The sequence below is a fragment of the Gadus macrocephalus genome, chromosome 7 (genome assembly GCF_031168955.1).
Source record: "Gadus macrocephalus chromosome 7, ASM3116895v1".
NCBI classification, from domain to species: domain Eukaryota; kingdom Metazoa; phylum Chordata; class Actinopteri; order Gadiformes; family Gadidae; genus Gadus; species Gadus macrocephalus.
In genome coordinates this window covers 3,624,228-3,645,767 of record NC_082388.1, presented here as the reverse complement: position 1 = coordinate 3,645,767, position 21,540 = coordinate 3,624,228, and the positions used below count along the sequence as shown (strand labels likewise).

General features: G+C 43.4%; 2 protein-coding genes across 6 annotated transcripts in view; one reads left to right on the top strand and one right to left on the bottom strand.

The window, feature by feature from the left end:
- nlgn4xa (neuroligin 4 X-linked a) overlaps positions 1 to 21,540 on the top strand; it is an 86,202-nt gene that overhangs the window by 42,659 nt on the left and 22,003 nt on the right. The window lies entirely within an intron of this gene.
- LOC132460709 (uncharacterized) lies at positions 14,246 to 21,262 on the bottom strand. 5 transcript variants are annotated; one of them, XM_060055571.1, is made up of 7 exons: positions 17,322 to 21,262; positions 16,606 to 16,663; positions 16,284 to 16,334; positions 16,162 to 16,205; positions 15,840 to 15,903; positions 15,675 to 15,755; positions 14,246 to 15,460 (listed from the first exon to the last, which is right to left on the bottom strand). In XM_060055571.1, the coding sequence occupies exon 1, from the start codon at positions 18,471 to 18,473 to the stop codon at positions 17,565 to 17,567; it is 909 nt and encodes a 302-aa protein (XP_059911554.1). In that variant the 5' UTR covers positions 18,474 to 21,262; the 3' UTR covers positions 14,246 to 15,460; positions 15,675 to 15,755; positions 15,840 to 15,903; positions 16,162 to 16,205; positions 16,284 to 16,334; positions 16,606 to 16,663; positions 17,322 to 17,564. The 5 variants fall into 5 exon arrangements, with proteins under 5 accessions (XP_059911554.1, XP_059911553.1, XP_059911556.1 ...); XM_060055570.1 differs by having other exon boundaries at positions 16,162 to 16,334; XM_060055573.1 differs by lacking the exon at positions 16,162 to 16,205.

The following is a 21,540-nucleotide window of genomic DNA, read 5'->3' as shown; positions in this document are numbered from 1 at the left end:
TCATACATGTGTTTGCATCCCTGAGAGACCAAGAGAATTTTAAAGAGAAAATTGATTTTATTGAGCATCAGATCACCCCTCCAGATAGCATTTTATCCACCAGTAGAGACATTTGTATATATTTTACCCATTTCCAACCTGTCTCACTGTCCTTTTTATCCGAAATCTTAACAGACATGTAACCAACCACGTGCAGCCTTGATTTTTTTCCCACAAAGTTTCTGAAAGAGGTTTTAAACACAGTTGTACCCAGCATTTTACCTATTTTTAATAGTTCTTCAATCCATGGTGTTGTTCCATCTGCTTTTAAGCATGCTGCGTTCCAACCGCATTTAAGGAAACCCAACCTAGACCCCTCTGATCTTAATAATTGTATCTATTTCTAAACTTTCATTTTTATCAAAAGTTTTAGAAAAAGTTGTTTCCTCCCAACTTATTCTTTTAGACCTAAGTGCCGCTTTCGACACTATAGATCACTCAATTTTAATAAATTGTCTTAAATCCTTTGTTGGTATCAGGGACACTGCACTTGGTTGGTTTACTTCTTATCTTTTTAACAGAACCTGTGCCGTCGACATCGGCAACTACTCTGCATCCACAACCCAAATAACCTATGGTGTACCTACCGTGCATGCGCACGGTAGAACTTGGATCGGGCTCAGAAAATCAAGCCCGACCCCGAGCCCGTGCACGTTCTGTCCGAGCCCGGCCCGACCCGACACATTAACTGTAATTAGGAGCCCTAGCCCGATTTCAACCCGACAATTATTTTAACACATATGTAACTTTGTACACATTTGTTACTAGGCTTGCTCAGCTAAATATATATGTAAGGGATAATGTATAGAACGCCGGTCATTATCGGGAAAATAAGACCCGACAGGGCGAACAGTACACCGACGCGCAGCGAAGGCGTCTTGCTTCGCCCTGAAGGGGCTTATTTTCGAAAATGACCGGCGACGTTCTATGCATGATCCCGCTTATAACACGGCTACTTGCCGAAACTAAAAAAATAACTTCACATGGTGCGCCTTTTTACAATTTATTCGTTACCAGCATTCATTCATCATTTTTTCACAATGTCTTGTTTTTAAAAGATTTATGATGACTTTATGCTCTGTAAGGTGACCTTGGGTGCCTTGAAAGGCGCCTCTAAATTAAATGTATTATTATTATTATTCGTAGTGTTGATCAGCAGTGCAATAATAAATTGTCCGCAAAGACGGTGACGTCACATAGCAACGGAAGACACTGGGGTTAACAAGTCACCGGACTAGCTTCCAAAGTGAACGGAGCGTTCCACGGCATTGAGAAGACCTGTGTAATAAAGGCCTATAATATTTCTGTTCATGGCATAGATTTCTCCTCAGATTAGGCCAATAAACCAATGATACAAATAAAAATAAAAACGCTTGATCAAAGGCCCGGCCTGACCCGGCCCGAGGATAGTGGTGGGAAATATCGGAGAAGGTCGGATGCACTTATTGTACAGCAGGACGCAGGGTGCAAGTGCAGTTGGAAGTGGTCATCATGGCTAAAATTAGAAGGCACGATTAAGGTGAATACAGTGAAGCATAACTTTCCACTATCTGACTTTTTAAAAAAAAAATAGAAAAAAGGATGTGCTAAATGCACACTCTGCATTAAAGAAATTAATTATGCCAGCAGGGGTGTACATGCCCTGTATGCACACTGTAAGGCAGACATTCATCGGAGGAAAGTGACAACAACAATAAGTACACAAAGTGTTGCACAGCTTCTCCGAAACCCTCTTCCAGAAACCCCCTAAGCAGCAGATAAGATCAGGGACAGTGCCAGGCCTACACTGCCAGTACCTGTACCTGTGATCACATATCCAATGCAGAGGTGTGTGTTTGTGAAAATAAATAGTTTAAAAAGTCACTTTAACTGAGTAACTAATATATTTTTTATCTTTCTAGGCATATAGCATATAGCATAGGCCTTCTCATGATAATAGGATATCATGCCGTCATATTTTTTCAGACTTCGGGTAGCTCTCTCTTTTTTTGTCATACATGTGTTTGCATCCCTGAGAGACCAAGAGAATTTTAAAGAGAAAATTGTTTTTATTGGGCATCAGATCACCCCTCCAGATAGCATTTTATCCACCAGTAGAGACATTTGTATATATTTTACCCATTTCCAACCTGTCTCACTGTCCTTTTTATCCGAAATCATAACAGACATGTAACTAACCACGTGCAGCCTTGATTTTTTTCCCACAAAGTTTCTGAAAGAGGTTTTAAACACAGTTGTACCCAGCATTTTACCTATTTTTAATAGTTCTTCAATCCATGGTGTTGTTCCATCTGCTTTTAAGCATGCTGCGTTCCAACCGCATTTAAGGAAACCCAACCTAGACCCCTCTGATCTTAATAATTGTATCTATTTCTAAACTTTCATTTTTATCAAAAGTTTTAGAAAAAGTTGTTTCCTCCCAACTTATTCTTTTAGACCTAAGTGCCGCTTTCGACACTATAGATCACTCGATTTTAATAAATTGTCTTAAATCCTTTGTTGGTATCAGGGACACTGCACTTGGTTGGTTTACTTCTTATCTTTTTAACAGAACCTGTGCCGTCGACATCGGCAACTACTCTGCATCCACAACCCAAATAACCTATGGTGTACCGCAGGGTTTAATTTTTGGTCCTATTTTATTTTCAATATATATGCTCCTACTCTGCCATATTATCCAGCGGCACAATGTTTCTTTTCACTGCTGTGCTGACGACACACAGATATACCTCTCGCTGAGACCCAACGATCAGAGAAGTCTGGCTGCTGTTTTAGACTGTCTTAATGATGTCAACCACTGGATGGCCCATAACTTCCTCCAACTTAACAACTCCAAATCTGAAATAATACTGTTCAACCCGCCTACCACCATCATCAGTCCCATCAGCCTCGGTCCATTATCCAGCAATATCAAGCCCACTGCCAGAAACGTAGGTGTCATTTTAGATTCAAACTTCACTTACATCCCTCACATTAACAAAGTTGAACAGTCATGTTTTCTCTATATCAGAACCATTTCCAAAATTCACATTTTTTTATCACAACCCCAACTCAACCCCATGCCCTCATATTCTCACGTCTAGGTTACTGTAACTCTCTGTTAACCGGCATCAACCATAAATCACTCTCCCGCCTCCAGTTGGTTAAAAATTCAGCAGCTAGACTTCTCACTGGTTTTAACAGATGACTTCACATCACTCCTGTCCTAGCTTCTTTGCACTGGCTCCCTGTCTGTTTTAGAATCGATTTCAAGAATTTATTGATCACTTTTAAGGCTTGTCATGGTCTAGCCCCCGAGTATATAAAAGACATGCTGACCCCGTACAAGCTTGTTTGCAGCCTTAGATCTGCAGGCGGGGCCCTACTTACTCTTCCAAGGACGAGGCTCAAGACCAGAAGTGATCGGGCGTTCTCCACCACAGTGCCTCGGCTTTAGAACGACCTGCAGAGATAGAGCTTGCTGAATCAGTAAACTCTTTTAAATCCTTTTATAGACTTGCTTTTACGTGACTGTCTATTTATTATTATTTTTTATTATTCTCTTCCTAAATGTCTTCGTAATTGTGTTATTTCAAAGCACTTTGTAAATGATTGTTTTTATAGGTGCTATATAAATAAATATATTATAGTGTAATTTCCTGGCGTTCCATTTAATGTTTTCCTTCGGGTGCGGGTCGGGCGTCAGTATCAATTTATAGCAGGTCTGGTAGGGTGCGGAATGTAATTCGCGGGTATGGGCGGGTGCGGGTTTGCAAAATAAGACCTGTGTATTGATATTCGGGCATGGTGGAGAAGGAATTGGGGGAAGAAACGTTGGCTTTGACTCAGGACCAGAGAAGTCTGAGAACCCGACGCAGTCGTTTATTAATAATTTCATCCAGAGGCGCGCACAGCTTTTGGCCGTGATATTATGTAATATATTATAGATGCCTATATATTATATTATATAATTTAGATTTAGAACTCCAGGTCTCCCGCCGGAGCTCCCGGAGTGTTCTAGAATATCGTATAGAACACGGCCAAAAGCTGTGTGTGCCGTATGATATTATAAATAAACGACTGCGTCTCTGGTACTACATCATTGCTTCTTTAGTGCTCGTTGGATCTACCGGAATGATGCAAGACCATTCAAAAATATGACGTGAAGTGTCCCTTTAAAGTTAATAAGTACTGCGTATACCAATATCACATGACCATAGGGATGGGATACATTCAATTCAATTTTATTTGTATAGCCCTTAATCACCATTACAGTCTCAAAGGGACTCCCTTGAATCAGCAAGGAAGAAATCTTGAGAAGAAACGCAGTGTAGGGGATCCCTTCTTCCAGGGATGGTCAGGAGTGCAATGGGTGCCACAATTGACATACAGGTAAATACATGCACATCATATTAAAATGGTGATGGGGTTCTGGCCGGTTATCCATGAGGAGAGTCCAGGCATCCAGTCCGGTACCCGCAACACGCTAGAACAGACAGAATAGTGAATTAGAACGGAAAAGTACATAGTGGGAATGTATAATGTAATAAGAAAAGCACAAGCAAACAGAGTGGTCTTCACTTCGCATCTGTTGTTTTCACACTCCAAATGCAAGATTATAGAGGTGCGTTTTGAGCTTTCCTTTGAATAGCTCCACAGAGTCAGCATCCCTGATCACTGATGGCAGCCTATTCCATAAAAAGGGGGCTCGATAGGCAAACGCTCTCTGTCCAGCCGATTTCTTTTTAACCTTCGGCAATGAAAGAAGGCCGGCTCCCGAAGACCGGAGGGACCGAGAAGCACTATAAGGAATAATCAGGTCCTTCAGGTAGGATAGAGATAATCCATGCAAGGCTTTATAGGTTAGCAATAGCACCTTAAAGTCTGATCTGAAAGTTATTGGTAGCCAGTGTAGAGAGGCGAGAATAGGTGTAATATGATCAAACTTTCTCGTTCTGGTCAGCAGTCTAGCTGCCGCATTGTGTACCAGCTGTAGACTTTTTGTGGTAGAGTTCGGTAATCCCGAGAACAGTGCATTGCAATAGTCCAGTCTTGACGAAACAAATGCATGAATCAGTGTCTCTGCATCCACTGCAGATAACATTGGTCTGATTCTTGCAATGTTTCTCAGATGGAAAAAGGCAATTCTAGTTATACTTATATGTTGGTCAAAGCATAATTGAGGGTCAAACAGGACACCAAGATTTTTGACAGAGGCACTCTGTGGGATGGCGAAGCCATCCAACCACAGAGATACATCCTCAAACTCTTCCCGGTCCCGCTTCGAGCTGATAATTATCAGCTCTGTCTTCCCAGTATTAAGCTGTAGGAAGTTTTGTGACATCCAGCCCTTCACAGCAGCCAGACAGGACTCAACCCTAGAATCTGGGCCGAGTCCCCGGAATCTACAGGAATCTAGAGCTGGGTGTCATCCGCATAGCAATGGAAACTAATTCCGAAGCTGCGGATAACGTCGCCCAGGGGAAGCATGTAAATTGCAAAAAGTAATGGACCAAGAACCGACCCTTGTGGTACGCCAAAGTGCAATTTACAGTGCTTTGATTCTGCACCCTCATGAAGCACAAGTTGGGTTATATCTGTGAGGTATGATTCAAGCCAACCAAGAGCCGTACCCCCGAAACCAACATAGTGTTCAAGACGGTGAAGAAGAGTGCTGTGGTCGATCGTATCAAACGCAGCGCTCAGATCCAACAGCACAAGCATTGTGCTTGTATTTTTATCCAAAGCTAAAAGGATGTCATTTACAACTCTTGTAATAGCAGTTTCAGTTGAGTGGAAATTCCTGAACCCCGACTGGAAAGGTTCGAAGAGATTATTCCTCGTCAGATAATCAACGATTTGCTTTGCTACAATCCTTTCCTGTACCTTGGACAGGATTCTGTCCAAGGTCTGATTCTGTTTCTGAGTGAGACTCCTCACCGTGTCAAAAAGAAACGTAGGACTTTTTCTATTCAAATTGATGATGCTAGAAAAGTAGGCGTTCCTGGCAATAGTCAGCGCACCCTTATAGGTGAGCAGACTGTTATGCCATGCAAGATGAAAGACCTCAAGTTTAGTCGAGCGCCATTTGCGTTCAAGGATCCTGGAGTTTCGCTTCAAAATGCGCGTTTCTGCATTAAACCAGGGGGCTGGTTTTTTCGATGTTCGTTTTTTTGTTACGTTTGGAGCAACTGAATCAATGGCAACAGACAAGGCAATGTTGAGGTCATCAGTAAGGCACTCCACAGAACCACTATAGTTACAGAGAGGTGCAAGTGAACCAGATAACTTATCTGCCATAGCTGTAATGGTTGCAGGTGTGATGCGGCGACAGCTGAAAGTAGCTTGCTGATCGTCGCAGGGAAAGGATACCACCACCACAAGTGAGCAAAAAGTGGTCTGATAAAGCTGAGGTGTAGGAAGAGACCACTAGCTGTGAAATGTCTACACCGCGGGTCAGAACGAGATCCAGCGTGTTTCCACCGATGTGGGTTGGGTGCTGGACGAGCTGTTTGAAGCCAAGCGTATCTGTAATGGACAGAAAAGCCCTTGCGAGGGCATCAGACGGGTTATTCACGTGAATGTTGAAATCCCCAATAAGCAAAATATTGTCTGAGTATGAAGCGAGATCAGCTGCAAAGTCAGAAAACTCATCAACAAAAACTGAATACGGTCCTGGGGGACGGTATACTACAGCTAAAACGAAAGAGTCTGGAACTCGTTTCGCTTCTCGGGGAGCTGAGGTGCAGAGCGCTAGCACCTCAAAGGATCTGAAAATATATCTATTCTTTGGCTTTAAATTAAGCTTAGAATTAGATATCAGGGCTACTCCACCACCTTTCTTAACTTCTCTAGATACTTGGGTGCTAATGTAATGGGGTGGAGTAGCTTCGTTTAGGGCTAGAAACTCATCTGGTTTTAACCAGGTTTCACAAAGCCCCAGTATGTCGATCTTTTTATCAATAATTAGATCATGGACCAAGAGCGCTTTCGATGAAAGCGACCTTATGTTCATGAACCCTATTCTGAGTGCTTCCTTTTTATTATTTTCAGAGGGAGTCCGGTTAACCTAGGGGATGCCGTGGTTTCGACATACTGGTTGCGGCCCTCGCCTGCGGGTTTTACACCTCGAGACAGCGCGAGGCCGCACCACCGTACATATAGGTACAGCGTTATTTTCAGAGGGAGTCTGGTTAACACTCAGCTCTGAGGCGATCAGTGGGATCGCCAGAGTTGGACATACTGGTCGCGGCCCTCGCCTGCGGGTTTTACACCTCGAGACAGCGCGAGGCCGCACCACCGTACATATAGGTACAGCGTTATTTTCAGAGGGAGTCTGGTTAACACTCAGCTCGGAGGCGATCAGTGGGATCGCCGGAGTTGGACATACTGGTCGCGGCCCTCACCTGCGGGTTTTACACCTCAAGACAGCGCGAGGCCGCACCACCGTACATATAGGTACAGCGTTAGTTTCAGAGGGAGTCCGGTTAACACTCAGCTCTGAAACAATTGGTGCAATAGATACTGGTTCAGCTAACCCATCTGCTGTTCTAGACTCTGCAACGTAAACTATCATGTTGCTAGCAGGTTTGCTAAACTCCTGCAGCCCAGCGTGCTGTGTGTGGATGAGTCACGCCTGACTAAGACATCTATCTATGTATTTTGACATAATCGAGGCGCCTAACCCAGTAGGGTGTAGGCCGTCTCTCATGAGCACACCAGGGCGACCCCACAGGGAGGGCCTAGTTATCTATGAAACCAAAGCCCTGCTCTGAACTATATAGGGCCAGCCAGCGATTTAGAGACAATAATCTAGTATAACGCTCATCATTACCCTTATCGGGTAGAGGGCCAGAGAGAATTAATCGATGCCGACACATCTTTCTGGCGAAGTCACAAAGCCTAGCTATGTTGCTTTTTGTGACCTCAGTTTGTCTTGTCCTAGCATCGTTGGTGCCGACATGAACTACAATGTTGTCGAAACTAGTGTCGGTGTTTGGTGCATCTAATCTAACTCCGTATGAGGTCTGACCGCATGTCAGCACCCTAAGTTTAGCTTCAATGTCGGGAGCCCTGGCCCCAGGTAGGCAAATAACTTTCGCTGGCGAGTGTAGCCTAACTTTACGTGTAACAGAGTCACCTATGACTAGCGTTTTTACCCCCAAAAAAGACTTGCTAGGCAGGGTACTCTCCACAACCTGCCTCGCAAGTGGTGCTGCCGACAGGATTGCCTTGACGGAGTCACTGCTAACGATAGCGTTAGCTCCACGAGTCCGCCTGGCGGGTCTCTTCTCTATACTTTCTGGAGTATCTGTTTTCTTTACGCTCGCTACCCTTTCATCCTCTAACTGACAGATACGTCTCTCTAACAGAGCTATCTTATCCATGAGAAAGGCAGAGCAAGAACAACCAGAATCCATGCTTACCGTGGTTGATGCAGACGGAGCTCCAGCGAGGAAACAGCGAATACAATACAGAGTATGCAGAACAGGTCACAGATATAAATACCGAAAAGTAGATACAAACCGAGATAGCAGGTCGACGCTAAGCGTCCTGCTAACCAAACCAAACAAACCAGACCAAGCCGGCTACCCGGAAGTTGCGTCTGCGGCGCTGTTGAAGATTAACCGAGATATAAAACACTTAGACTAATTTAAGAGAGAGAGTGTAAAAGAAATCGAGGGGTCCGGAGCAAGAATTGAAAAAAGACTTTATCGTGAAGAAAAACAACAACGATAACAGCCTGAGTAGATCTATAGAGTCACTGCTCGAACATCGATTCCAGCTTCTCTTTATACACACATACATACAAGAATTCCTTTGTCCCAATGGAGGTTTCCGCCCACATCAATCTTCGTCTCAGCATATTATCAACAAAGTGATTTTGGACACCAGTCTGAGGCCAGCATGCATTAACCCCGTAGTCAAAATAACCCAAGGCTGAAGGCTGAGGTCAACATGGCTTAACCCCGTAGCTTCCTGCTCATTTCTGTGTCCCACCATCTGTTCTGAACCCAGGCTCTGCAGGTATCATGTGTCTTCGACCATTAAGATATAAGGCATAATAATAATAATCATGGTTTACCATAGAATATACTCATTAATTTCTACCACATCCCCCTTTTTTGTCTGATAAGATCATAACAAAAACATAACAGTCGTTTAGGTCATATTTTGCACTACATTTGATCATCGTTAAAAACCTTTAAGCATGTTCAGGAATCTCAACCTGGATAAGGCAAAAAAGATCTATCAAATGTCTAACTAGAATTCACACATAGCATAGTATTTTCAGCATGCATTGAAAATTAGCATTTCAGAATATTTGACGTAAAAATATGAAACTCAAAAAATGACATTTCAAAAAATAAGTAAATAATAGAAAAAAAATAAGATTGTCCAAAAGCATGCTTGCACGGATTTGAATCGCTCTGATTATCGTACCGGTATACTATATAACATGGGGGGTTTGGGCATCGTAGTTGCTGCTGTTCGCAGCCACCACGCCCTGGAACCCATTAGTCCAATGTCCATTTGTTTACACTGTCTGAAATGGTTGTGGTTCACATGGGGAGGTCACCAGTTAAGAAAATAGGACCTCCTTCTGATGTCCGATTCTCACATTCCGGTCTCCTCTCTAGTTTCACTCCAATCTATCTCCCCATAGAGCATCCTCTCCCAGTCACCCGACTCCTCTATGCCAGACACCATGAGGGCCATCTCCTTAGAAAGCCTGCATTTTCCTTTAACTCCTTTCTTAAACATTTTAGGTTATTCATCGCAAGTGTGAATGATCCATCTGGGGCAGTATTATTTGGAATGAAGGTACAACACATTTCACCTATAAGAGCACAAACTCCCCCCTTTTCTGCTAAAAGCCAATCTAAAGCCTGTCTGTTCTGCCAAGCCTCAGCTTTAAGAAGTATATATTCTCTCATATTTAATTTATACTTTCTGTTATAGCCCCATGTTTTCCTGACGTTACTGTTAAACACCATTTCATTGGATTAAATTAGATATGTACTTCACACCGATTTTTCCTATAATAATAATAATAATAATACATTTAATTTAGAGGCGCCTTTCAAGACACCCAAGGTCACCTATGCGCATGTTCATAATTCTGGCGGAAGGTTAATGCACATAACGGTTGGTTATCCGACATAACAGTAAACACAAATTCATTTACTTGGTTCTGCGGTGGTATCTGAGCATATAAGACTATTTTCCCTTTCTTGTTGACTATTCCTGAGTGAGTTGGGGCCGGATTGTCCTGTGTTTCTCTTAGGCTTCCTTCAGTACCAGCCCCTGATTCCTGGCTCTTCCAGGTCTGTGTTGTCTCCATGGTTTAATTCTTCCTCAGGGTCTGTCCTTGTGCCAGCGGAATCTGGCACAACCCGTAAAGGATCAGGAACAGGCTCCCCGTTTTCAGCATCATCATGTTGTTGTATCTCTTGGCTCGACTGGATCTGGTCCTGGGGCAGCTGGTCAGCCCCACGTGTGTCTGCGTCTGGCTCCTCCTCCTCACGCTCGTCTCTGGCTTTGGGTTGAGCGGCTTTTGTGCAGTGGTTGAGATGATACCACGTGGCACTTCCTTCCACTTGGATGGCTGTTGGTGTTGCGTTGGTGACTTTGTATGGTCCTTCTCTCCTGGGCTCGTTCCACTTTCTCCTGAACATCCTGAGGTACACTTGGTCACCTGGCTCCACCCCCCTTGGTGGCTCCTCTCCAACTCTGGAACTCTGTCTTTCTCTTGTTGAAAAATAAGCCTGTGTATGCCAGTTAGTTGTCCCATATAGCGTCTTAATTCAGTTTCCAATTGTTCTAATGGAGGTCCTTTATGAGGCCCTCGAATGACAGGTGAAGGCATGAGTCGGCCCGTAAGCATTTCATGCGGGGTTAGATGCGTCGTTCTGTTAGTTTTCATGCGATAACTCATTAGTGTCAGTCGTAGTGCATTAGTCCTTTAATTTAGTACTCTAATTTAATTGTGTTAATCTTTGTCTTAAGCGTCCGATTCCTCTCTCCACCATACCTTGTGTTTTGAGGAATGTAGACACAGCCTAATCTTTGTTTGACATGCAGATGTTAAATCACTTGTTTGAGTGTTTTCTGAATAAACGCTGCCCAATCGCCTGAGCTAATTTGTGACGGAATTTCAAACCTTGGCATGACTTCTCTAGTCAGAACCTTGATTACCGTAGCCGCACTTTGGTCTTCTGATGGGATTGCTTCTACCCATCTGTTGAACACTGTTTTTTCAAATAATTCACACTCATTTAGCTGGATGTCAATCATTGTTTGCAAGTATGGTGAAAAAAACCTTGTTTTCAATTTTTTTCCTAATTCTCCTCAATACCTCCCCCCTTGCGCAATGGTCAAAACCATGCGCATTAAATGATAAACAAATCTAATAACGCCGTTGGTGCACCCAACGTCGAAACATCTAACCGTAAGCATCAGCAAACTGAAACCAATCTTTTGGGAAGGGAAATCGAAACCAGTATGTCCAAATCCAAAGCCCAATATGGGTGGGTTTACCATCAGCCGCCTGAAACCACGCTGTTCCAAAGTCATGCACTAAACCGAAAAAACGTACATGCGTTAGTGGCCTTCTATACCACAAAGGTAAAATAAAATAAAACGCGACATGCCCCGTTTCAAGACCACCTCTGCTGCCAGAGCTGACCTATCTGACTCCTGTTCCCCCTCCACCTTTCATCAGCCGGCTTTCCCTATGATGGTTGCAGTTCGTCACTACATGTTCAAGTGAGCCAATGCTCACAGTGACTGCCAAGTAATCGTGACTGTACCTGTTTTAGGTTGTCCCGGGCTTCAAGGTGGGATCTTACCCGTCGTTGGCTAACCAGCCTTCCATACTGGCTTATTGCAGGATGCCGTACCTGGGATACGATCAATCCCCACCTATATGGTGGTATAGATCGCAAAGTGGAGGGATGGAGACAGAGTCTTCAGCCGCATCTGCCTTATGCAGCCATATGTGTGCGTAATGAATACACATCAGGGCGACTATAAAACAAAAGATAATTTATCAGAGTTAAAATTATTAAAGTGTTGCAGCAGCATTAGTGGCATTTGAAGGTAAACCCACTACTTCCGAATCCAATTTGACAACATAGCATGTATGACTCCTTCCCAGCAGATGTGGCGTCAATCCACCTATTGTCCTTAACTAGGGAGATGTGAAAGAAAACAAAAATCACAATATTAAAACTTGCATTTTCAATATTGGGCGACTCACTTCTCTCTTAACCGTTACTCAAAATCACAATTCTCTTCATAATCCTACCCGATTGCCCTTCACTATCTATTTAAATTGGACGACCTAATTAAACCTTTTATTCTACCTATTGCTTGCATTTAGTGTTTTCCATATTTTGATTCACTACTATACCAAACCCAAACCCTCTATGTTGATCTTAACTAGTTTATTCAACACTGAATTGATACATTGTTTCTATTTACTAATTAACCATATTGTTTTATCTGAAGTGTGCTTGTGTATCCCCTTGTGTACTCCATCACTCGGAGTAGGAGAGGATTCTCCCCTACCTCGGCAGCCCTGACACACACACGAGAACAGGCTCACACACGCATCCTTTCTTATTTTATTTTACTTATTTATTTTGAATGACATGTCATTGTGGATAACCTAAATTAGAAATTTGGATAACGTTTTATCATACTTATTTGGTCTAATTTTTAAGTATTGCCGATTGTTTTTTCTAAATTATAAGATCACTTTTAATAAATTGTCTATTACTTATCATAATCTCGAAGGAAATATTTTATTTGTGTTGTTATCTTGGCACCTAGACCTCGTCAGGTCCAAGCACCAAAATAACATCCACCTATCCACGCAGAATCCATGGGTTGGGTCCGCTCCTCTTTTGATGAGTCACTTTACCCTGGCGCCATTGAACCCATTGACTCCTGTGGAGTGTGGTGTGCAGACAATTTTTAACACTAATTGCTCATGTTTTGGAGTCTAGATAATTATTCCTAAATCCTGTAATCACCATGTAACTTGCTCAGGGACACATCAACACTCAGCTAGGAGAGATGGGGATCGAACCAGCAACCCTTCGGTTACTAGACAACTTCTCCTCCTGAGCTAAACCGACCCCAGCCTCCTCTCTGCTGATTTATTACCTCTGGGTCGGTCCGCATCCGCCCTTTTTGCTTTCTATACATTCCTCTCCCTTCTCCAAACACCTTCTCCCTCTGATCCAACCCATTGTCTCACCAGTCTCACCAGTGCTCTGTGTACCAAGATGTAACGATCTATACCACATGGTTTTCCGACGCGTTGGAGAGTCTCCAAGAACCACAGAATCACCAATCCCAGTGGTGGTTCTACGTTTTTTCTAAAACAGTGGACATGGGTTACATTCAGGAACCAATTACAGAGTACATCCAAACGCACAAATAATCTATTCAGCACAATGCAAATTCAATCTCTTTCTCTCTGTTGTCTCTCTGTCCAGCCCCCACCGGCGGGCTTTCCTTACTTACGTTCCTTCTCTCTAACTCTCTTTACCTCTCTTTACCTACTTCCTTTGCTTTCACAAATCTCCATAACCATTTTTACTTTCAGTAATCCTTTCCTTTCCTTTCTGGTTTATTCGTTTTTGGACACACTCCAAAACTAGATTATTAATCTTAAAAGGCCATCGAAAGATATGAATGTCCCCAAAGAAAATTCTAACCGGAAAGCCTTCTCCAATCTCATCGCCACTTCTCGTTGCCAATCCACACACTCTTCCTCTTCTCTGTCTCACTCTTCACAAATCACTTAATCTGACCCCTCTAACTCAACTCAATGCTAACTCTTTCTCACTCACTCACTCACTCACTCACTCACTCACTCACTCACTCACTCACTCACTCACTCACTCACTCACTCACTCACTCCTCACTCATTCGCTCACATATACAACTTAAAATAAGAATTCACAGATTGTCATCCTTGGAGCTGTCATAGGTATTAACTGTGTGTGTTCCGAGAATCCTAAAGTTTTGGTGAATTTTCCTGCCATGGGGAGGTGAGAGGCATAATTTGGACCGACGCAAGTGTAAGTGGCTCCAGTGTGGGCCATCATTGGCGTGCCTCTATAATTTATCAGAACCTGCAGTATTGGTTCCTCATCAGCTTGTTTTGTGATCGCTACAAGCTGACCCTCCCCCTGTGTATTCCCTCAATATCATCCGACTGCAGACACAAATGGGCGTTCCCGTGTCGTGGGCGTTCTCGTTCACGCAGACTAAAACGCCCCCCCCCCCGGCGTTCTCGTGTGGTGGGCGTTCTCGTTTACGCAGGCTGGAACGCCCCGTTCTTCTTCGTCGATCTAGTAGTATGGGCAGCATAGAACTGACGTTAGCGCCCCCTTCTTCTTCGATCTCGTAATACGGGTACGTTAGCCAGCTAGGCCTACAGAATGTTAGCTTACATTTATGTGTCGGATCTCGGCCCACACTTTGCATCAAACTTGATGCAACACGATCATTACAGGGAGGCTCCATGATCTTAAGTTCATTATCTTCTGGGTTAGTATAGGTAGGGTATTACCGTATTAGGTATAAGTGCGATGTTTGATAGTTGTTTAAGAATATGCCCAAATTAAATAATGAATAGATTAAAATAACACTTGGGACATTATGCAGTTCAAATCCAGTTACCAGACACTATGAAGGCCATTTGACTCCCAAGTGTTCACTTACTTTTCCCACTGAATGTTTTCAATAAAGACAAAATACAGTAATTGCTCTGTAACAATTAACCTTACAACATACATCGTAGGCACAAATGTATGTTATACATCGTATAGCATTTGTCACAAAAACAAAAAAGAAAGGAGTAATAAAATACCAGCATTTCTGGGCAGATACATTTACTACAGTAGTATGTACATTTACAAATGGAAGGGATTGCAAAAAAAGACGTCCCAAATAAAAGTAATAAAATAATAAAAGTAATAAAAGAACATTATGCTAGGCAGACATCTTTTATGACAAACCTGCCATATGCAACGTTCCTCAGTACCAGGGGTGTGCTTGGCCAATTCTTCTTTTTTTGAGAAGCCTTTGAGGCGTAGCGCAAGGCCACTGCCACAGCCTGCATTGTTGTAAATCTTTCTAACCGTTATGTATATGAGATTGTCTTTATTAAGCTTAATGTCCCCTGCCAAACTGTCGTTTATATATATGGAAGGATGGAGAGGCTTGATTAGTTCTCAGAATGTGTTTGAAACCCTGTTGAACACGCCAAGCATCGCCATGTCCAGTCTCAGCGTCTCTTGTACAATTTGCTGAAGGACTTCGGGTGGTAAGAATGGCCTGTCCTCTGTTGTGCCAGATTGGAGCGTGTGGCTGAGATGGGGAGATGGAGGGTGAGCTTGGTGTGCCAGCTAGTCCTGCAGGGCTAGAGAGAGCGAGAGAGCCGAAAAAGAGTGAAGGAGAGCGAGAGAGAGGGAGAGAAACAGGGATTATAATCAACCTTCAATTCAATCACACAAGCCCAGACCAACACTACCCACACCATTAAACAAAAAGGCAGTCACTGATCGATCAAAAGTCTGAGAAAGAGCAAGAGAGAATATACGTAAATAGAAAAGTATGGACATAGTATGTAATACCTTTCACTGCTTAGTGATTGGAAGGTGTGACTGAGATGGGGAGATGGAGAGGGTGAGAAGGAGCCAGCTAGTTCTGCAGGGCTAGAGACAGAGACAAGTGTATTGGCTACGATCTTCGTGAGCACCAAAAATAAGTAAATAGCAACATGGACACAGTATATAAACCTTTCAAGCATAAAGGTCTCCAACAGCTGTCCAACCACCACCTCCTGATAGAGAGCATGTCCCCCTGAAAAGTAAAGTTATGCTTTAAATTACTTCATAGCCTAATACAAATCCATGTTACAGTACTGTTTAGCAGTGTACTATGGCAGTGTAAATTATTGTGAAGATGTAGCCATCTCCTCCCGTAAGTGCAGTACCTGAAGACAAAGTAATGTGTATGACCTATGATGCATGTTAATTGTAGCCTCCAGTAAGGATGACTAAATTATTAAAAGCCTTATATTTCATGCTACACATCTGATTGAGATTTGAAAGAACTCACCTCACTGAAATCATATTGCTTTTGAGGGTAGAATACATTGCGTACTGAAATTAACATACAAATGAGTTAGTTGTTTTACAAACTAGTCATCAGTCATCATTTCTGAAAATAATGCATCTCACCATCAGCATAAACACCCCACAGCTGTTGCTCTGATACTGGTGAGGTGCGTCCTGTGGTGGTAAAAGGGGAATGTGATTTGTCAATGATTCTTATTAGTATATAATGCTTATAAACTATAAAGTGATATCCACCCTCATTTTGTAGCTACATACAAAAAGTGCACAATGCACTTTCAACAAGCATTTAGCAGCAACCAGGGCCCATCAGCGTCACATAGGAACACTTCATTAAATCATAATAAACAATCTAGAGGCCTGCCTGTCTACCAGTGAATGCTACTCTACGAGATGCAATGAATCGTGCGCCAGCCACACGTTTTACCTCGTCAGCCAAGTAAAGTCCCTTCCATTGTCCATTGGACAAAGCATGTGCCAGGGTACTGAAAAGGTTTGGAAGACGTGTAAGTTGCAATTCATATGCATCATCATCAACACGCATTCAGTACACACTACGCTTCGGTTTCACCCAAGGGTGAATTAAAAGTACATGTTTTCCTAAACGTTGGTCATCAACGAGGTAATAAAGTAGTAACTAAGGGCACATCTGTTTTTCAGAGTGCTAACGATCTTTATTCATTCGTTGCGCCGCGACCGAACTGACAGAATTCTCTGATATGCCATGCATGTAAACATACTAGTTAGTTTAGACGTAGTACGTTTACATGCACAGTTTAATCCGATGCGTGTGTCACCACAACGAAGCAGAGTGGCCGCGATTTCATGCCTCTTACCATGCCAGCTGACACCTTAACATCCAACTTAACAATGTACTTTGGTAATGTTAACCTCACAGTAAAATAATCGGCAAAGCCTTCGCTGCAAACTTTACCCTCTACCTACAAACCGTCTTAAACGTTGCTGATTTCTGAATAGTATATGCAACGTTTATGGACGATAGCATAGCATTCGCTGCTACCGAACCATGCTTGTCACGAGTATTTATATCGGATTCGGATACAACGATACCACAGCTAAATCAGTGATTTAAATTAGAATACTTCACAGCCAATGTTGTCAAATAAACAATATCATACTTACTGACATAATCTCTCATCATAACCCTTTCGTTTTTCTGGAAAGTTACTACGAGGTAAAACCGCCAAAAAAGGAAGGGTAGCATACCTTGCGAAACTCACTCACCTCTTCTTGATTGATTGAAACGCTACAGGAACGCCTGATGGGCGTTTTTGTGTCATGACGGGAACGCCCGATGGGCGTTTTTGTGTCATGACGGGAACGCCCAAGCCTGCAGCTGGACCCTTCTCTATTCCCTTGGCACCCCTAGTATCCCTGTCCCATAAAGGGACCTGCCTGGTAGCTACCTCCTTGTTCCTGCCTTCCCTGATAGCTGTTACCCTGTCCTTGCTGTGGTGGATAAGGGTTAGCCAAACAATTCCTCCTAATATGTCCTTCCATGTTGCACCCATAGCATATTAAAGGACCTCTGCGTTGTCCTTGGGATCCTTGTTGTTGATTGTTTCTAAACTGTCCTTGGGGCCCCTTGTACTGATTCTGTCTATTTTTATTTGTGGGGTTCCCATAATTATGGATGTGTACATGTGTAACAGGTGGAGTAGGTGACAGTTGGCTCTGAGGCTGTTGTACTGGGAGAGAAAATGCCAATCGTGGATATTGGTTTTGAAGTGCGCCCTGCTGGGCGGCTTGCGATATTACAGCAGCTGGTTCTAAAACACCTGCCTGTCTCTTCTTATCTCTTTCCTTCCTTGTGAGATCTTCCAGCTGAAGCTGATATAGCTTCCTCTGGACCTCTTTGCTTTGTTCCTGTATTATTTGTTTATTCTGACGATATTCATCCACTGCATGAACTAAATGGTCATTAAAATCTCTATGAGATCCTGATGTAAACAGTCCAACCACATCCTCTAGCTTGGCTTTGATTTGGCTGGGAAGTGTCTCTATCACAGAGTTTCTAAACATGACAGAGAACACCGGATGGATCTCAGGATCCTCATCCGTCTCCATGCGCCATCTGTCTACTTGGGCCTGCAGGTAGGATGCAGGGTTTTCTGTGTCACCAATGGGGAGACCTCTCATGTTTTTAGGATCCATACGGACCGGGAACTCCCTCCTGAGTGTGGCCCACAACGCCCCTCTGTAATGATCAAGTGTAGTCTCATCATACTTTCCATCCAGTATATTCAACCCTCCATTCCTCAGTACAAACTCCATCTTGGATGACCCCAATACTCTTGCCAACAGAGCTTTCAGGTCCCCCACTGCAATTAGCTTTCCCACTGTGAGCTCCTCAAATGTTCTAATCCATTTAGACGCCCCGTTAATTATGTTAGGGAGTTTAGAAATGACTCCCTCCAAGTCCTGTGAACCCCACGGTTGATAATGGACCTGTTGTCCTTTGACTAGAGTAGGATAATTTCCTGATGAAGTGTGGGGTGCTCTTTGTAATGCTTTACTGCAGACAGGCCCCTCTGTCTCTGGGTTGCATTTCTTATCTTCTTCATTTAGTGTGACTTCCCCTTTAATTTTACTCAAACAAATTAACTATTCTCTGTCCGCCTAATTTATTTATGACAGAATCAACAAAAAATAAACCGGGTCGTAAAAATCTCCAAGGTAACTTAATCCTAACACGACTTAAATACAGACAATAAACCGATTCATAATTTTTTTTATATTATATTGAAAAATGTCCGAATTGTTTGTAATTAATTACAAATAAAAGGTTGACCGAGCGTAGAAACTGGCCTTTTGATTAAAACATGAACGGTCGGATGAATAATCAACCAACCAGAATTTCAAACAAGTACTTATCGCTTCGCAGTGCCAAGATCAGAATTACAAATTAACTATTTCAGTTTATCCAAGAGCTGCATCTCAATCGGTCCACGATCAGCACATTAAACTCATTCACATGGCACTCCAAACAACAAGCCTATTCTTCCAAAACAATGGCTGAATACATAAACACTCGACCAGATCAAAAACAGACAAGAAACTTCTCAAAATACCAACTCAAACGGTACCCCAACCAAGAACCTTATCTATTCAAAAGTGCGAGAAGTCTGCTTTCTCAAAAATGCCAAAATCGGAACTAGAAATTCACCATCAATTGGTGCAGGATTTGCAGTTCAACCGCTCCAACATTAGAATTGAAAATTCACCAGTCGGCATCCCAAGGAAACCTCTCTCAAATGAAAATGAATTCATCGACGGCAATGAATTCCAACCCAGCTCTCTGGGATACTCTCAAACATCCAACAGGCACTTCAATCGACCTGCGGACCTGTACTGTCCTATTGGAACTTTCCCACTAATTTGATCCTCTAGAATACAGCCACAGGACTTTATAATAGGTCTATTTAACCAAAACCTCAAAACACCAAATAACAACAACTCGTATCAAAATAGGGAGCCACAAAGCGTCTTGGTCATTTAGAACCACAGCGCCTAGGGCTTATGTGCGCGCGCACGTCAATCTCTTCCGGAGCTCCCGTCTCTCTCTCTCTTTAGGTTCGTTTGACTGAAGAGACACTTTACCCGTTCACCAAGCGTTCAGACGGGGCAAAAACAGATCAACCAACCATTAAATTAGTGGTTAGCCAAACTTACCGGGAATAATTTTGTGCGCTTGGTTGTGTGATCCGTCCGCGCCCCGCCTTGCAGCCCGGCAGTTGGGCTGTCTCTTTTCAGTCCTGGTCGCGACGCCAATATGTTGAAGATTAACCGAGATATAAAACACTTAGACTAATTTAAGAGAGAGAGTGTAAAAGAAATCGAGGGGTCCGGAGCAAGAATTGAACGATAACAGCCTGAGTAGATCTATAGAGTCACTGCTCAAACATCGATTCCAGCTTCTCTTTATACACACATACATACAAGAATTCCTTTGTCCCAATGGAGGTTTCCGCCCACATCAATCTTCGTCTCAGCATATTATCAACAAAGTGATTTTGGACACCAGTCTGAGGCCAGCATGCATTAACCCCGTAGTCAAAATAACCCAAGGCTGAAGGCTGAGGTCAACATGGCTTAACCCCGTATCTTCCTGCTCATTTCTGTGTCCCACCATCTGTTCTGAACCCAGGCTCTGCAGGTATCATGTGTCTTCGACCATTAAGATATAAGGCAGTGATTCTTAACCATAGGGCCGCGGCCCAAACTTGGGCCGCCAGCGCCCCCTAGAGGGCCGCGAAAAACTTTCAGTTTTGCACCTGTGGGCCCCAAGGGCCGCGGGACTTTGTAGATTATCAAGTGAAGACAGAGATATGTTATGCATGAGACGCTCAGTAACTTACAATGCCGTTTTCGACCATGCGGTGGCGGTAATGCATCACGCAGTTGTGGAAGCGCGAATATACAGAGAAGAAGAGTCTTCTTCAAGTTCGCTCGCTGCGGCAAATATGGATACGTTTTTTAAAAGAAAACATGACGACGAACATCCTGACCCCTCCACCCAAAAGACAAAGTTTTTGCGGAAATACAATGTCGACTTCATTAAATACGGTTTCGTAAATGGAGGAACAGAGGCAGTGCCAAAAGCCCAGTGTGTGGAGTGTGGGCTAATGCTGTCCAACGAAGCCCTCAAGCCCTCAAAACTACAGCGGCATCTAGAGACCAAGCACCCGATGCTCGTGGGAAAGCCGGTGGATTATTTTAAGAGGAAGGAGAGTGGACTGCAGATGCAGAAAAGGTCTGTCGTGTCACTGACGAGCAACTCTAAATGTGCATTGAAAGCGAGCTACCTCGTAGCCAGACGTGTTGCACAGACTAAGAAGGCATTCACCATAGCGGAGGAGTTGGTTCTGCCTGCCGCTGTTGATATGTGCAGTGAGATGATCGGAGAGGCCGCTGCAAAAAAGCTGCTGACCATCCCACTCTCAAACGACACTGTGAGTCACCGTATCGCAGACATGGCCTCAGACATACAGCATCAACTTATAGAAAGAATAAAAAGTAGCCCTTTTTTTTCTTTGCAACTAGACGAGTCCACGGATGTCACGAATGCTGCACTGCTGCTAGTTTTTGTTCGCTATCGCTGGGACAGTAGTTTGCAGAAAGACATACTGTTTTGTGGAGAGCTACCAACACGCACTACGGCTCAGGAATGTTTCCGCTGCATGGATAACTACTTCACTGAGAACGGGCTGGACTGGCAGAACTGCGTCGGGGTGTGCAGCGACGGTGCAGCATCAATGACTGGCAGGCATCATGGTGTCATTAGACAGATACTTGATCGTGCACCAGAAGCTAAATGGACACACTGTTTTCTCCACCGCGA